The 13,467-nt window shown below is 46.2% G+C and overlaps 1 protein-coding gene across 2 annotated transcripts in view; it reads left to right on the top strand.

Annotated features, from left to right (window-relative positions):
- The window catches only part of STUM (stum, mechanosensory transduction mediator homolog), a 74,880-nt gene extending 62,361 nt beyond the window's left edge, over window positions 1-12,519 (top strand). The window contains exon 3 of one of the 2 annotated variants that reach the window (XM_084622231.1): window positions 7,098-12,519. In XM_084622231.1, the coding sequence (XP_084478357.1) occupies window positions 7,098-7,123 (26 nt within the window). In that variant the 3' untranslated portion in view covers window positions 7,124-12,519. The remainder of the gene's footprint in view (window positions 1-7,097) is intronic. The other variant, XM_084622230.1, reaches the window with a different exon arrangement.
- The last annotated feature ends 948 nt before the right edge of the window (window positions 12,520-13,467 follow it).

Here is a 13,467-nt window from a genome sequence, read left to right as displayed (position 1 = left end):
ACTATAGGCATTTCGATATTGTCAGTGCTAATCCACCAGTCAGGAAAGAATGACTATGGTTGGAGCTTTCTGAACAGTCCAGTTTTCTTAAAGATGCGAGCATCATGCACCTTCCCTGACCAGCCCACACTGCTTGTGGAGAAGCATCTCTGGTGATCCACCAATGCTTGCACAACCATAGAAAAATAGCCTTTTCTGTTGATGAACTCTATGGCCAGGTGGGCTAGTGCCAAAATAGGGGTATGTGTGCCGTCTACTGCCCCACACCAGTTCAGGAACCCCATTCCAGCAAATCCATCCATTATGTCCTGCTCATTGCTGAGAGTCCTGGTCCTGCATAGCTGGATATGATTAATGGCCCTACACCATAATTAATCATGATGACGGCCGCCACTGTGAATTTTCCAGCTTCAAAATGAAAATGATTTCTCACTGACTGGCAGCAATCTGACATTGCAAGATTCTGGAGTTAGATGGCCACTTGCTTCTCCACTGTCAGTGCAGCTCTCATTCTGGTGTCCCTGCGCTGGAGGGCTGGAGCAAGCTCGGCCCAGATCTAGGAAAATGGCCTTTCATGTCTGAAAGTTCTGCAACCACTGCTTGTCGACCCAAACCTGCATTACAATGCATTCCCCCCAGTCCGTACTCATTTCTCAGGCCCAGAAGTGGTGTTACACCATCAGCAGCTGCTCCATTAATGCCACCAACAACCTTCTATTGGCTTTTGCTATGTCCCTTAGCAAACTGTCCTCGAAGAAATCGTGTCCTCTGTTGCTGCGGTACTTACTGTAGGGCTGCAAATACAGGAGGTTCATGCCTCCTGCACTTGCAATGTTCGTGAGAATAGTGCAGAGCTCTGCAGGCTCCATCCGAGATGACGGACTCCAAAAACTGCTTGATGGGTTTGCAGGATTTTTTTTAAAAGGCACAAAAATGATGGGATATGTATGGCATCATGGGATGAAGGAAGTTGAATGCTGGGAACTTGACCTCTATCTCCCAGAGATCCATGGATGAGTCATTTCCACCCTACAACACACTGTGAAAATTTCCCTAAAAGTATTGCACCAGATGGTAGTGCATGGCACACTGCGATACCTACTGGTGACGCACTGCACTTTGCCTTGACGCAAGCACTCCTGGTGAGTTGGCACAGTGTCGATGCAAGAAGCAAATTATGCATGCACCTGAGTGATATACAAACTTTGGCAGCTGCATGATGATGTCACTTGCATTGACCAAAGTTTGTAGTGTAGACATAGCCCAAAGAAAACGAATTAGAACGTCCAGTTAGCTAACCATGTATTATCTCTTTATTTTCAACCTAGGCTATAACTTGACCTGCTAAAAATCAAGCTAAAGGTGTTAAACTATGTCTAATACTGGTGCTAAGTGGAGTTTTCAATCAAGTTAAACTAGATCAGTTGAACTAACTTCATCAAAAAAGCACCTTTTCCCATAGTCTAGGATCTGGCCACGGCCCAACTATGCCTCTCTAATTTACTGTAGCTATGCCAGCCTAATCCCTGGGGTAGACACAGCTAGGTCAATGGAAGAATGCCTCTGTCAACCTATCTACTGCTGTTCAGGGAGGTGGAGTTCCTATAGCGATGGAAAACCCCCTTCCATTGCTGTAGGACGCGTCTGCACTGCGGGGTTACAGTGGCATAGTTCTGTCACTGCAGCTGTAGAGCTATAACCCCGTAGTGAAGATGAGCCCTGAGTCCCTATTGGTGAGTGGATAATGCAATGCCAATCATCTGGGCAGCAGGCAGAAAGGCTCTGAGTAATTTTCCAGCCTGGTTGCTAGAAAGGAAGGTGCAGCTGGGAAGTATCTGTCACAAGTGCCTCCTGTTGTCAGTGTAGTTACCACTGATGAATTTGAAAGCTGGCAGATACCATTTCCAAGAGCAACACACATCTGCCAAGGAGAAGGATGGGGGGTGATTAAGTTCAGGCCAAGAGGTGCCAGAACATAACAACAGGATTTAGCGAGCGCTGCTCTGTTTGTTCTGCACAGGGAGGGCGAGAAATGTCAAAAGGACATTTTATTCTCCAAGGAAATACGCGTGACAACAACTAGTGACAATCTGGCAGCTGGAGCTTGGGTTAGCCCCCGAGCTGGCATAAGGACCTATAGATGTGCCATTATATGGATCATAGCGAGTTTTTGAGGGGAAGGGGCAAAGGCATCAGAAAGTGCATCATATCTAAGGGTAATGGGGCCAGCAATGAAAAAAGGGGCCAGGAAGAGGGAGAGTCCTAGGTCCTTGGTTTGGGCCACCATTTTGCTTTTGGTTTTTGTGTGTGAGGGTCAAGAGCCAGTTTTACTGGCTAGATGCAGGTGTGGGGCACTGTGTGCTGAAAAATGCTTTGGCCACCTAATGGTAGCTTTGTAGTTGCGGTTGTATGCTAAACAGTGACTCCCCCTGCCGCTCTGGGCCTGAGTAGAACTGGGCACATTTTTTCAGACAAATAGTTCATTGGTCAAAAAAAAGCAGCTTTGGCTGACCCACCCCCATTTTACAAGTTCGACATGAATTTGCCAAATAGTTTTGGCAATACATCTTTTTTCAGGCTACTCTTACGAAATGGCTGGAGGAAGAGGTAGTGCCCGGCTTGTAGCCAGGTGGTTTGAGCGAGGAAGGGCCATCACAGACTAGCCTACAGGCTGCTGATTAGGGTACTTACCTGACCAGGGAGAGCTGCACCAGAGAGGGGATTCCAACTTGGATCTCCCACATCCCATTTGAGTGTCCTAACCACACCACTGTACAAAACATTATAAGGATGGCAGTGACAGCCCTACCTCCTCCTCTGGCCATTTTGTGAATTTGCCCCTTTAAAGATGCCCAGAAACAAAACATTTTGCATCAAACACCACGTTGTGTTCAACGCAAAATGGACTTTTTGGACTCACCAAAACTCTTTGGAATTTTTAGATTTGGTTTGACTCCAACCACATTCCCCCCCCGCCCCAATGTTTCTGAATGGTCAATGAACTGAAAAATCAGTTATTCACCCAGACCTACTTCTGAGCCACCCTATAGCCAATGTACCTCAGTCCTGATCAATAGCTCTGAGATTCCAGCTCTGAACCCCACTACAGCTCTGCTAAACTTAATTACTAGAAAGTGGTCTGGTGAGTTATTGACTACATCAGTCCCAGTCTTATTTGAGGGACGGATTAGGCAGTTTATGCTTACTGCTGACCCTGGAAAGGAGCCAGAAGAGCAGCTACCTTTCTCATGAGAGCTATGTACTTAAAATGAGATGCTGATGTCTCTTCTCTATATACCTGCAAAGATTCCTCAAGAACCCCGAGAGTGTGGGTGAAGCTATAAATCCTGTGTGTAAACTCCTAGAGAGAGAAGCTTAGGTTAAGGTCACTTTGCAAAGTCTCTCGCGGTAAGAGCCTGGTAGACTCTAACATTTTGTATGGGAATTGTTGCTGGAATCTTTACTGAGTTTGCCTGTTGCCCAGATCTCTTCAGCTCACTAAGATAAAGGGTATGGGTTGAGACAGTTCAATGAAGAGGGCTTGGAGGATGCTCTAGTATTTCGCACGTTGCCCTTTTGTCAGGGATCCAACCTAGGAGAAACAATAATTGAACTCAGTTTTATTATCACAGGTAATTAGTTTTTGACTGTCCAATTTTAAGGGACATTTCCCATCTCTTTCCTAATGTAAATGAATTGCCAGCTGGCCTCATTAGCTACCAAACAGATATCTTCTCTAACCAACTATATATGGCTTTTGAAACAGCTTCTTGTTTCATTTGGGGCCTGAAAGCAAAAAGAGCTCACTGGCAGTAGAGGTGGGGGACTCGTCACCAGAGTGCCTCCTTGTGGTCAGGTGTGGCAGAGTAGCTCTCTCCCGATCTAGTGCTCCCTGCCGCCAGTCACTCTGGCACTGCAGTGATCTCTGTTCCTGTAATTCAGCCCCCTGGCCAGGGCACAATTTAATTTAATCCTTCCAGGGTAACAGAATGTCCAGCAAATAAAGGATCCAAACATCCTCACCCAAAGGTCTTTGGCCCCAACTCCAGACCTTTTTGTCATCACACCCTCGCAGAGCTCTTTGTTGGTCGTTATGCCCTTCTCAGGGGTTTCACACCATCTTCTCTGCTGGCTGGCAGGGGAACCTAGGCCTTCCATTCTGCACCAGGTATCAGCCCAGGGACCCTATAACCAGCGTCCAAGGGCTGCTCCGTCCTATCCTTGTTGCTGTTTCCCGGGGCTTCTTCCTACCCAGCCTTTCTCAGGCCTTCTCACCCCTCCCGCAACTTCTCTAGATTCAACCTTGTTTCAGGGGGCAGGACTCTCAGGTGCGCCTCCCACCCCGAATCCCCTAACAAAGTCCCAACATAAAAGTATAAACAAAAACCCACTTCCTCCCTCCTTGGGCTTGACTGTACATCCCTCTCAACTAGATGCATCCCTCTCCCTGAAAGTCCAGTTCCTGCCCTTTCGTCAGGGCTTCCCACCAGAGCCAGCTCCTCTCCAATTCCTCTTCTGTGTCACCTGTGGCCATTTGCCAGCCTCTTGCACTTAGGCAAGGATCCCAGGACTTGCTCTCCCCTTTGGCCTCCCTAATGTCTAATCCCAGAGAGTGACTGCTGACTCTCCCTCGGCAGCGCTCTTCTGCTCTAAAGCTTCCTGACTTTATGATCACCACCCAGCCCCTCCCCAGCTGCTAGCTGCTGAGCAGTGTTTAGAGACTAAAGTCTCTCTAGCCACGTCTACACTACCCGCCGGATTGGCGGGTAGTGATCAATCTATTGGGGATCGATTTATCGCATCTAGTGTAGACGCGATAAATCGATCCTCGATCGCTCTGCCATCGACTCCGGAACTCCACCGCTGCAAGAGGCGGAAGCGGAGTCGATGGGGGAGCAGTGGCCGTCGATCCCGCACCACGAGGACGCAAAGTAAGTGATTCTAAGTCGATCTAAGATAAGTCAACTTCAGCTACCCTATTCTCGTAGCTGAAGTTGCGTATCTTAGATCAATCCCCACCCCCAGTGTAGACCAGGCCTGTGAATCTTTGATTGCATCTATGTGGAGGCTGCGAAGAGCTACAGTGAAATGGAGCTAATTTTTTGTTACCTGGCCAATGACACATGTTTTTGTGCGAGTTCCCCCTCCACTCCCACATAAATCAGTCCTTGGGGTATGTTCCCACCATCCCAAATGTTAGCCAAATGAGTGTCAGATAGTTTGAACAAAATTGCCCTTCTTAGAAGCTCACCCATTTGCGTCAGCAGTGCCTCATTGTAAAAAAAATTATGCTAATTGTTGAAAGCAATCTACAAAATAATCAATACCATATCTAGGTAGTGAGGATAGTAGAAGTAAGGGACCGCCTGGCTCGGGGGTTGGTAATGGTCGTGGGGGAGCCTTTCACCTCTAGGTTGAACCCTACTTGAGACTGTTTACCACCTCACCATCATTGTCTGTGAAATGAGCTGGGATTAAGTCTCAGACCAAGTCCTAGGGCCGCAGACAAGTGTCCGCAGCAGAAAGGCCCTCCACGTAAGTGGTCTCAACAGAAAATGACAGATCCTGGATAGTAAGCTCGCCACACACTGCCAGAGATGTCTGTTCAGGTCACACATGAGGCATTTTCTGGAGAAGGTTGCCCTCCTGTTGACTGTGCTTTACCTGCCTGAGCCTTTGGCCCACAGGGTTGTCAATCTAGCGCCTCTCAACAACACTGAATTCACATTACAAAAAAAAAAAAATCCTGCTCTCTGACGTACCAGAGACTCTGACCATAAAAGCCACTTAAATTATATCAGAGCAAAGGGGTCAATTCACACCTTTTCCCCTTTAAATAAGCCATCTGATATAGGGGTATGGTTTTTAAAGAGTCCCTAGCTTAGCCTCTTGTTTTCTACTTGCAATGTGTGTGTCTGTGCCCACAAATAACTGCAGCCATAAGTACTCTGGGTTCAAGGAACACTTGGTTTTCATGGGCTACAGCAGACTCTCACAGTCACATCTCAGAAGGTTAACAGGTCATGATGCTGGCTGTCAAGGCTTCATTACCAACTGGTAATAAGAAATTACCTGTAATCATGCTGTCCACTTGTCACTCGTTTGCTAATTACAGTGCTCAGAACCTACTAGCGGCACAGAATGATAATGTGGCTACTGTACTTTTAGATTGTAGGGGCCTTTAGAAAGGCATATCCAGCATTCTTTTCCTCATGCTGCAGCTGCCAAGCCAGACTTCAGTGGCTGGGTGGGAGGGTAGCAAGTGTTGCTAAAACACACAATAAAAGCAAAGCCAGAACCAATTCTTTGACTGAGAAAGCCTTCCTGGGATGAAAGAAATTTGGAGGAGAAAGTGATTGCTTACCTCTATTTATTTTTTTTACCCCCTAAAGCTGCACTTCACCTCTGCCAGAGAAAAGTATGTAAAAGTAGTCTTTTCTGCACTTTCAGACCCAATACGGATCTACTTTGTAATAGGATAAGAATCTCAAAGCATTTTACAAACATTATAACTAACCATTGCAACACTTGACCAAAAGGTAGGCATTATCCCCATTTCATAAACAGGGAAACTGAGACACAGAGTGGCTGCTGTGACTTATCCATGGGCACAGATCAAATCAGTAGCAAAAGAACCCAGGACTTTTGTTTCCGGTCCCCTATGCTAACAAATAGGATACACCTCTTCCTGTGTGATAATGTCCTGCTTCCTATATACCCTAATTTCAACAGTTCCCCTTAACCAACACACATGAAATGGCTACATTGCTAATGTAGGTTTTGTGGGGTAATAATTTTGATCATGAAGTGTCAAAGTTTGTTATTGGCCTAGGTCCAGTTATGTAAGAGCAAGTAGGGATTTCCCCTTCACAAAATGAAATAAGCTTCTTGAAATTGATGGATATTAATAAAGAAAGCCTGGTTAGCTGTGTGTGAATGTTTAATTGTAGTGGAGCTGTTCTCTGTTTACTATGTAGCCTCAATTTATTTATTCTTTTCTAGTTCTTTATAAGTTTTGGATGTTACCTGTATTGTTATATTTTTCTCTTCTCTCTTTCTTTTATGCTTCCTTTGCCTCTGTTTGTTCATCTTCAAAGTTTCACAAGGTAAGTTTTTCTTCTAAGTCTTCTCTTAACTTCCAGTGACTAAAATCCTGCTTTACCTACTCCGGCAAATTTCCACTGAAATCAATGAATGTTTGCCCCAGTTAAAGACCTTAGGATTCAGTTCAGCGTGTTTTACTCATTTTCAGTCAAAATCTGACTTTGCATGTGTGCTCCCAGTCCCCTAAGTAGGAGATCTCTACAAGCACAGCTGAGGGAGAGTTTGTCCCTGTGCATTTTTTCATAGGCCCAGTCTATACACAAAGCTGTCTCAGTTTACTTAAAGGTGTGGTGTTAAATTGATTTAGTTAAATCGGTGCAGTTTTGTGTGTGACTCAATTTAATCCTAAAAGCTCTCGACACTAGAAACTTATACCACTTTAACTATACCGGTATGGTGAAGGGGTACAATCCCCCTAGTGTGGATGCAGTTATATTGGTATAAAGGTGCTTTATAATAGGATTGCTAGTTCTGTATGGGAAGGGGAATAGCTATATCAATATAAGGCAACTTTTTATAGGTATAACTGCTTCCACACTAGGTCCATGCTGAAAACTTCTGTATTGGCATAGCTATATCAGGCAGGGGTGTGAAAAAAAGAAGAGGGTTTTTGTTAACCTAGATCACTGCATTCAGGGAGGTGGTGTTCCTGAACTGACAGAAGAACCTCTGGCTGTGTGTACACTACTGGGCTATGGCAGCATAGCTATACCAGTATAGTCTCCAGAATGTAGACACAACCTAGGGTTTTTACTGGTATAACTACTTCCTTAAAAAAAAAAAATCACACCCCTAACCAAAATAATTATACTAGGGTAGACCAGGCCTTATATTGGTTTACCTTGCACCTGTAAATTTAGAAGTGTAAGCTAAACTGATATAACCAAGAGTATCCACAAAGGAGTTTGTATTAGTCTAACTAAGTTGGTTTTTAAACTGATTTAAGTTAAATCAGTGCAATTTCTGTGCATAGAGAGGCCCTTAGTTTTTAGGATTTTTTGTCTTTTAATCTTGCCTTCAAACCTAATTCCCATGTTCTAGCTAAGAAATGCAGAGGAAACCTTCCTTATGTACTTTGAAAGTGCTGTTTGGAAAAGCAGAATGTATTTCTGGTGTCTATTTATCCACACAACATGTAGAACAAAACTGAAAATGGACGCAGAAATAGTAAAGAGTGCCAATCTCTTTTCTTTGCATCCCTTTATTACCTGAGATAGACCCAGGCTCCATGATTTGCACCTGGATCTGAATTTTTCTGATGTGCAGGGATGTTTCTATTGGGTTTCGTTTTTTAAATATCTCTCTCTGGCTATTACTTGTCATAAAAGTTCCTCAAAGATACAGATTGGGACACTTTCCAGTAGTTTTCATTCACATTTGTATTCAAAGGGTTTTACGAACAGTGGAGTAAAGAAAATGAGAGTGGAAAGCTGTTTTAGGATTTAAATATTCCTCTGCAATGTTGGACATTTAAAAATTGCTTGAGATTCAAGAAGTTATATTGACCAGTCTAGTTTCACTGCCCAAGCTGGGGGGGAGGTGAAAAGGAAACGGCATTTTTAATTGTTTCATTTTAAACATTTCCATTGTTACTGGTGACACAGATAAGGACAATTATTTTCTTAAATAGATGAGCTCCACACTGATGCCATTATAATAACCATTGGCTCAATTGGAAAAGCCAGGTGGTAATTCTGGTAAAGACTTTGTGACCACCTGGATAAAGTTAAAAGAACTAATACCGCCATGGTCACGTGCCATCATGAGAAACAGGTGGAGAGAGGTTTTCCTGCCCCTCTCCCCTGACCGTAACCATCTGGGGAGTAGTCACGGGGAATGGAGTTCTACCTGCAACTGTGCCCCAAATAGACGCCCAACTCAACCACCAGGTGTTGAAAAATAGCTACAAAGGTCCAAGCTCATGAGCACGTGTCAATGGCATCATCCAGGAGGGCAAATTCTGTGTTCCCAGGGGAATGAGACACAGGAACCCACGACACCATCTGGGAGGGCAGTTCTTGTGTTCCCAGGAAAAGGTGGAAGAGAAGACGAGAAGCACGGAAGAATAGGGGATTGGGTCCCAGCTCTTGGAGTGTCTAAAGCTGGGCACTGAAGTCCCCTGGTTGGACCCCTACATTTCTATAGACCATTTGCGAGCACAATAGGGAAAAGCCACTAGTGCATTGCTTCCTTGATGATGACATGAGCAAACAGTGACTGGTTACCTTTATCTGAGTAGGGTGGGCAAGGCCTGGGACGTAATGAGAGAAGCCTTTCCTACTCCCCTGTCTTATATCAGAATCCAGAAGCCACCCAGTGCAACTGATTTCTCCACTCCAACACCTTGCACGCTTACAAATCCATCAGCACAGCTGTGCCCTGATTATAATGCATGAGATTCTGATGTGCTAGTTCAGCAAGAGCACGGAAACATGGATGTCGAGGAAGGGAGCATGAAGGGATGAGCTCGCTGGTGGGGGCCTGAGATTTGTGTTCCAATCCTGGCCTATTAGCCCCATAACCTAGGTCTCATCCTAACCTCGAGTGGATGTTTGTCCCCATCACCAGACCACCCTCCAATCTGGCATTGCTGGGGAGCTCTATGAGAGAGGGCCATGCCTGGAAAAAGCCAGGGGTATTTCAGCTAAGCCTGGAAGAGCAGCTGTCTAAGGGAGATTGCACACAGCTCCTGTATGGTTCTTGTTAGCAGGCTCTAGTGAGCACTAGCTTCATACAAGTTTAAATAAAAGAACATGCAAACTTTCCTTTAGCATCTCAGATGAAAGTATCACAAAAGTTATTAAGCCAGCCAGCAGTGTCTGAATACTGCAGCTGCTGAAACGCCTTGGGAGTAATATTGACGTTTTCATTCCCTTAACTCTGTCTTCCTCCTGAAAAATAATATACATGCATTCAATAATGTAGGCAGAAAAGTTCACATTTACAGGAAGGGGTGTGTGGATCACTGAATTTTGTCCCCATAGGCTCATCCATTATTACCCCTGCCCCATATGCACTTCTGCAGTCTCTCCAGGATCTCTCAAGGCAGACCTGCCACTGCAGACTCTACAGTTACTAACACAGCAGGTGCAGTTAGACAGAGAGCCAGCAGTGGGGAAGACCGAAAAAGCCAGTCATCTGCCAGAAGAAATGTTGCCTCCAGGAAGTTGTGTGCCCTGTGACGCCCAGGACACATGCCTCCAGATGGAGCAGGACAGCCATACCTAGGATGATGCTTGTCACCGCAGGGGAAACCTGCCGAAAAAATTGCTGTATTAAAACTAGTGCTGTGGAAATCCTTCATTGTGAAAGCAGGGGAAAGTCACCTCTTTTCATTTTTGATGCAGGCCCTCTGCTTCCCTTCCAGAGAGTCACAGACCATTCAGCAAGCTGCTTGGAGCCAAATTTCAACCAAGACCTGGGCTGATTTATGGCTTTGGATGGAAACCAGTCAAAATGGGGCCATTTTGCTTAAGCTTTGCTGGGGGCTGTAGGATGGGTTTGATTCCCCAATTTCAAAGCAAGGCTCATGGCGACGTAAACCCACATGCTCTGAATCTGGGGAAAATGTTTGGGAGCCCCCTGTGAACCAGAAGGGCTGAGGAAATCTGTGTTAGGGACACGGGGACCCTGTGGGCCAGTGTGGTTGCTGTTACAAGGGCAGGTTGTGGGGGGCAGGGCATGCAGAAGGCAGCCAGAACGTTAACATTTGTGCTCCCTGAGTGCAATGGCACGTGGGCAAGGCCAGGGAAGCAAGGCGCTCTGTTATTACTGTGCTGTGCTAGCTCCTACAGGCCCCAATCAGGACCCCACTGTGCTAGGTGCCGTACACACAGCTAACAAAAGACAGGCCCTCCCCCCAAGAGCGTACACTCTACGTTTATGCTGAGGCAACAGGTGGATACAAGAAGCAGACGGGGGAGCATGAGGTAACCGTGAGATGGTTACAGTCAGAACAATAAGCTGCAGTCCCAGCACGCCACTTGCCCAGGTTGCTGTCAAGTGTTTGTAGGCATCACATCAGAGGTGAGTTTTAAGGGGAGATTTGAAGGATAATAAAAACACATCCCAAAGGGGAGTCTGGCTGCGCAGGATGGGGGCATTGCCAGTTGCCCTCGCCCTGTCTGCCCCCCAAACACTCTGAGGCCAGCCCGAGGGGAGGGAGCTGCAGCCACTGCTCCCCAGTGTACTTTGCACAATGTCCTAAGAGGCACTCTGAATCGGCTGGCTCTGCGTCCTGCAAACCATGCCTGCCAGCCAGCCCCACTGTACATATGGCTGCAAAAGCTATAACCCAGAGCCCATTTCCTGTCAGAACTGTGCATCAGAAAGGGCAATGACCAAGCTACCCCAAAATGGGCTAAGTCAGCAATGATTACCCCAAAACAAGTCCCCCACTACACATGCCCTTGCACAGGGGAAATAAATGAAAGAGAAAATTCTCTCTCTCCCCCTTCTTGGCTGACCAGTGGGATGGGTCCTGTTAAACCTGACCCATTGCTGATTGCTTGTTTGCAGCTCACCAAGGCTGTGGGCCATGAAACAACATTTTAATCATGTTCCCTTCCCACCCCACCCCACAGGCTACAAGGAACAGGGGATCCCACAGCAGCTGTAATGGCTGGGACAAGGGTGTTCCACGGAACGTGGTGTGTCCGTCAGCTGTGGGCACAAGGACCTTTCCACTTTCATTTTTCTTTTCTTTTGTTTTTTTTGTTTTTTTTTTAAACCAATGCGTGCGTCTGTTCAGCGGAGCGGAGGTGCAGAGCAGCAGATGGAGACCTTCACTGATCCCTTTTAGAACCGGCGATGAGGCAAACATGACGTGGGTTAGGACTGGCACAGCCAGCACGTCGTGATCGGCGGCCAATCCCGAGGAGGGAGGAAAACACTGGTAGAATGAGACGCTGCTGTGGAAGATGGCACTTGGGCTGGCGGTGAGAAGAGTGGGGATGCTGCTTTCTCCAGCTGCAGGGTGTGAAGCAGCTGGAGACATTTGCCCTCCTTGTAGTTGACCATTAAAGGAGCCCAGCGGTGAACATCAAGATGAAGGAGATATTTATAGATATATGTCCAGTATGTAAAAGCCAAAGCTGAGTGATACCTTGTTTCCTGAGAGTCCTTTCTTGACTGCTTCGTGATAACAGGGGTTCAGCTCAGCCTCTTCTGCTGTGTGTGTTTATGATGCTCACTGAACCTCTGTCGTTGCAGATCCTCTGACGTTTTGCTTGTGGCTGCTCTAAATCATACTTTACTGGTGACCCAGGCTGTGAATATGCCCTGCCTGCTTCTACCTGCTGAAAGAAGAGAAAAGACTTGACCTGCCACGAGCCAGTAACAAACTGGTTCTTACAAAGAACTGGGTCGCCATGGTGTGACGTGTGCTTTGTGCGGGGGGGTGGGGGGGTGGAGTGAGGTTTGTACTGTCTAATGCTTCCGGTTTAAACTGGTATTTTACAGAGACTAAAACGCCAGTGAAAGAGACTTGTGGATAAATAGCACCATACTGTGGGAGTTAATATAATTATTGTGTGTGTTTTGTTGCCTGTGTTGCATGATACAGTGGTCTTGATCCTCTTCCAAGGGGTCAAGTGCCCATATTTCAAAGACCACTGCAACAGATGGCACTAACTGGACACCATGTTAGCAGTCTTGGCCACTCACTGGAGCATGGAAAATTAACTACCCTTTGAAGCCTAGAGTGGTGGTCCCTCCAGGTCGGGGTTGAGCCATACTGATATTGTGAAACACTGCCACTGACTAGCCTTCAAATAGATGCAGCATAAAGAAAGGACTTCATTCTCCAGGCCCCTCCATCCAGCACACCGGAATGAAATTCATGGGAAGATTGATGGCCTGACATTCAGAGGTGTGTGGGTGCTCAGTACTTCTGAATATCAGGCTCATAGTGCACTGTGAACAATGGACAGAACCGTGTTTGCCAGTCACTTCCCCTCTATGAGAAGATGATGAGAGGAGCCATTCAGAAACAAAATCATACTGCCATTCTCACCCTCTGGGAACTATTCTTTCAGCAAACTAGTTAAAAATCCCCACAGCCTTAATCGAGACACATCAAAAGAGAGACATGTCCAAGTACAAGACTCTTCAGTAACTCTCTCTCTCATACACACCCCTCTTTGTTTCATAGTTAAGAGAACCAGTGGGAGAGGGGCTAGGGCATGAAATCCCACCTCCACATAGCTTTCTATCCAGATCTCCCTCTCCATGTTTGCTTTTAGATCATGCTGTGGTTTTTCAGAGCCAACAGATCCGTTCAATTAGAATGACCTTTGTTCTAGTTTAAAGAGAACAAAGAACAAAAGTAAAGTCTCTATGATGGAGCACCTGTGGCAGATGTGG

Source organism: Lepidochelys olivacea, assembly GCF_965140295.1.
Source record: "Lepidochelys olivacea isolate rLepOli2 genome assembly, chromosome: 3".
Lineage (NCBI taxonomy): Eukaryota > Metazoa > Chordata > Testudines > Cheloniidae > Lepidochelys > Lepidochelys olivacea.
The sequence above is the reverse complement of the archived record's forward strand: the minus strand, read 5'-3'. Positions and strand labels throughout refer to the sequence as shown.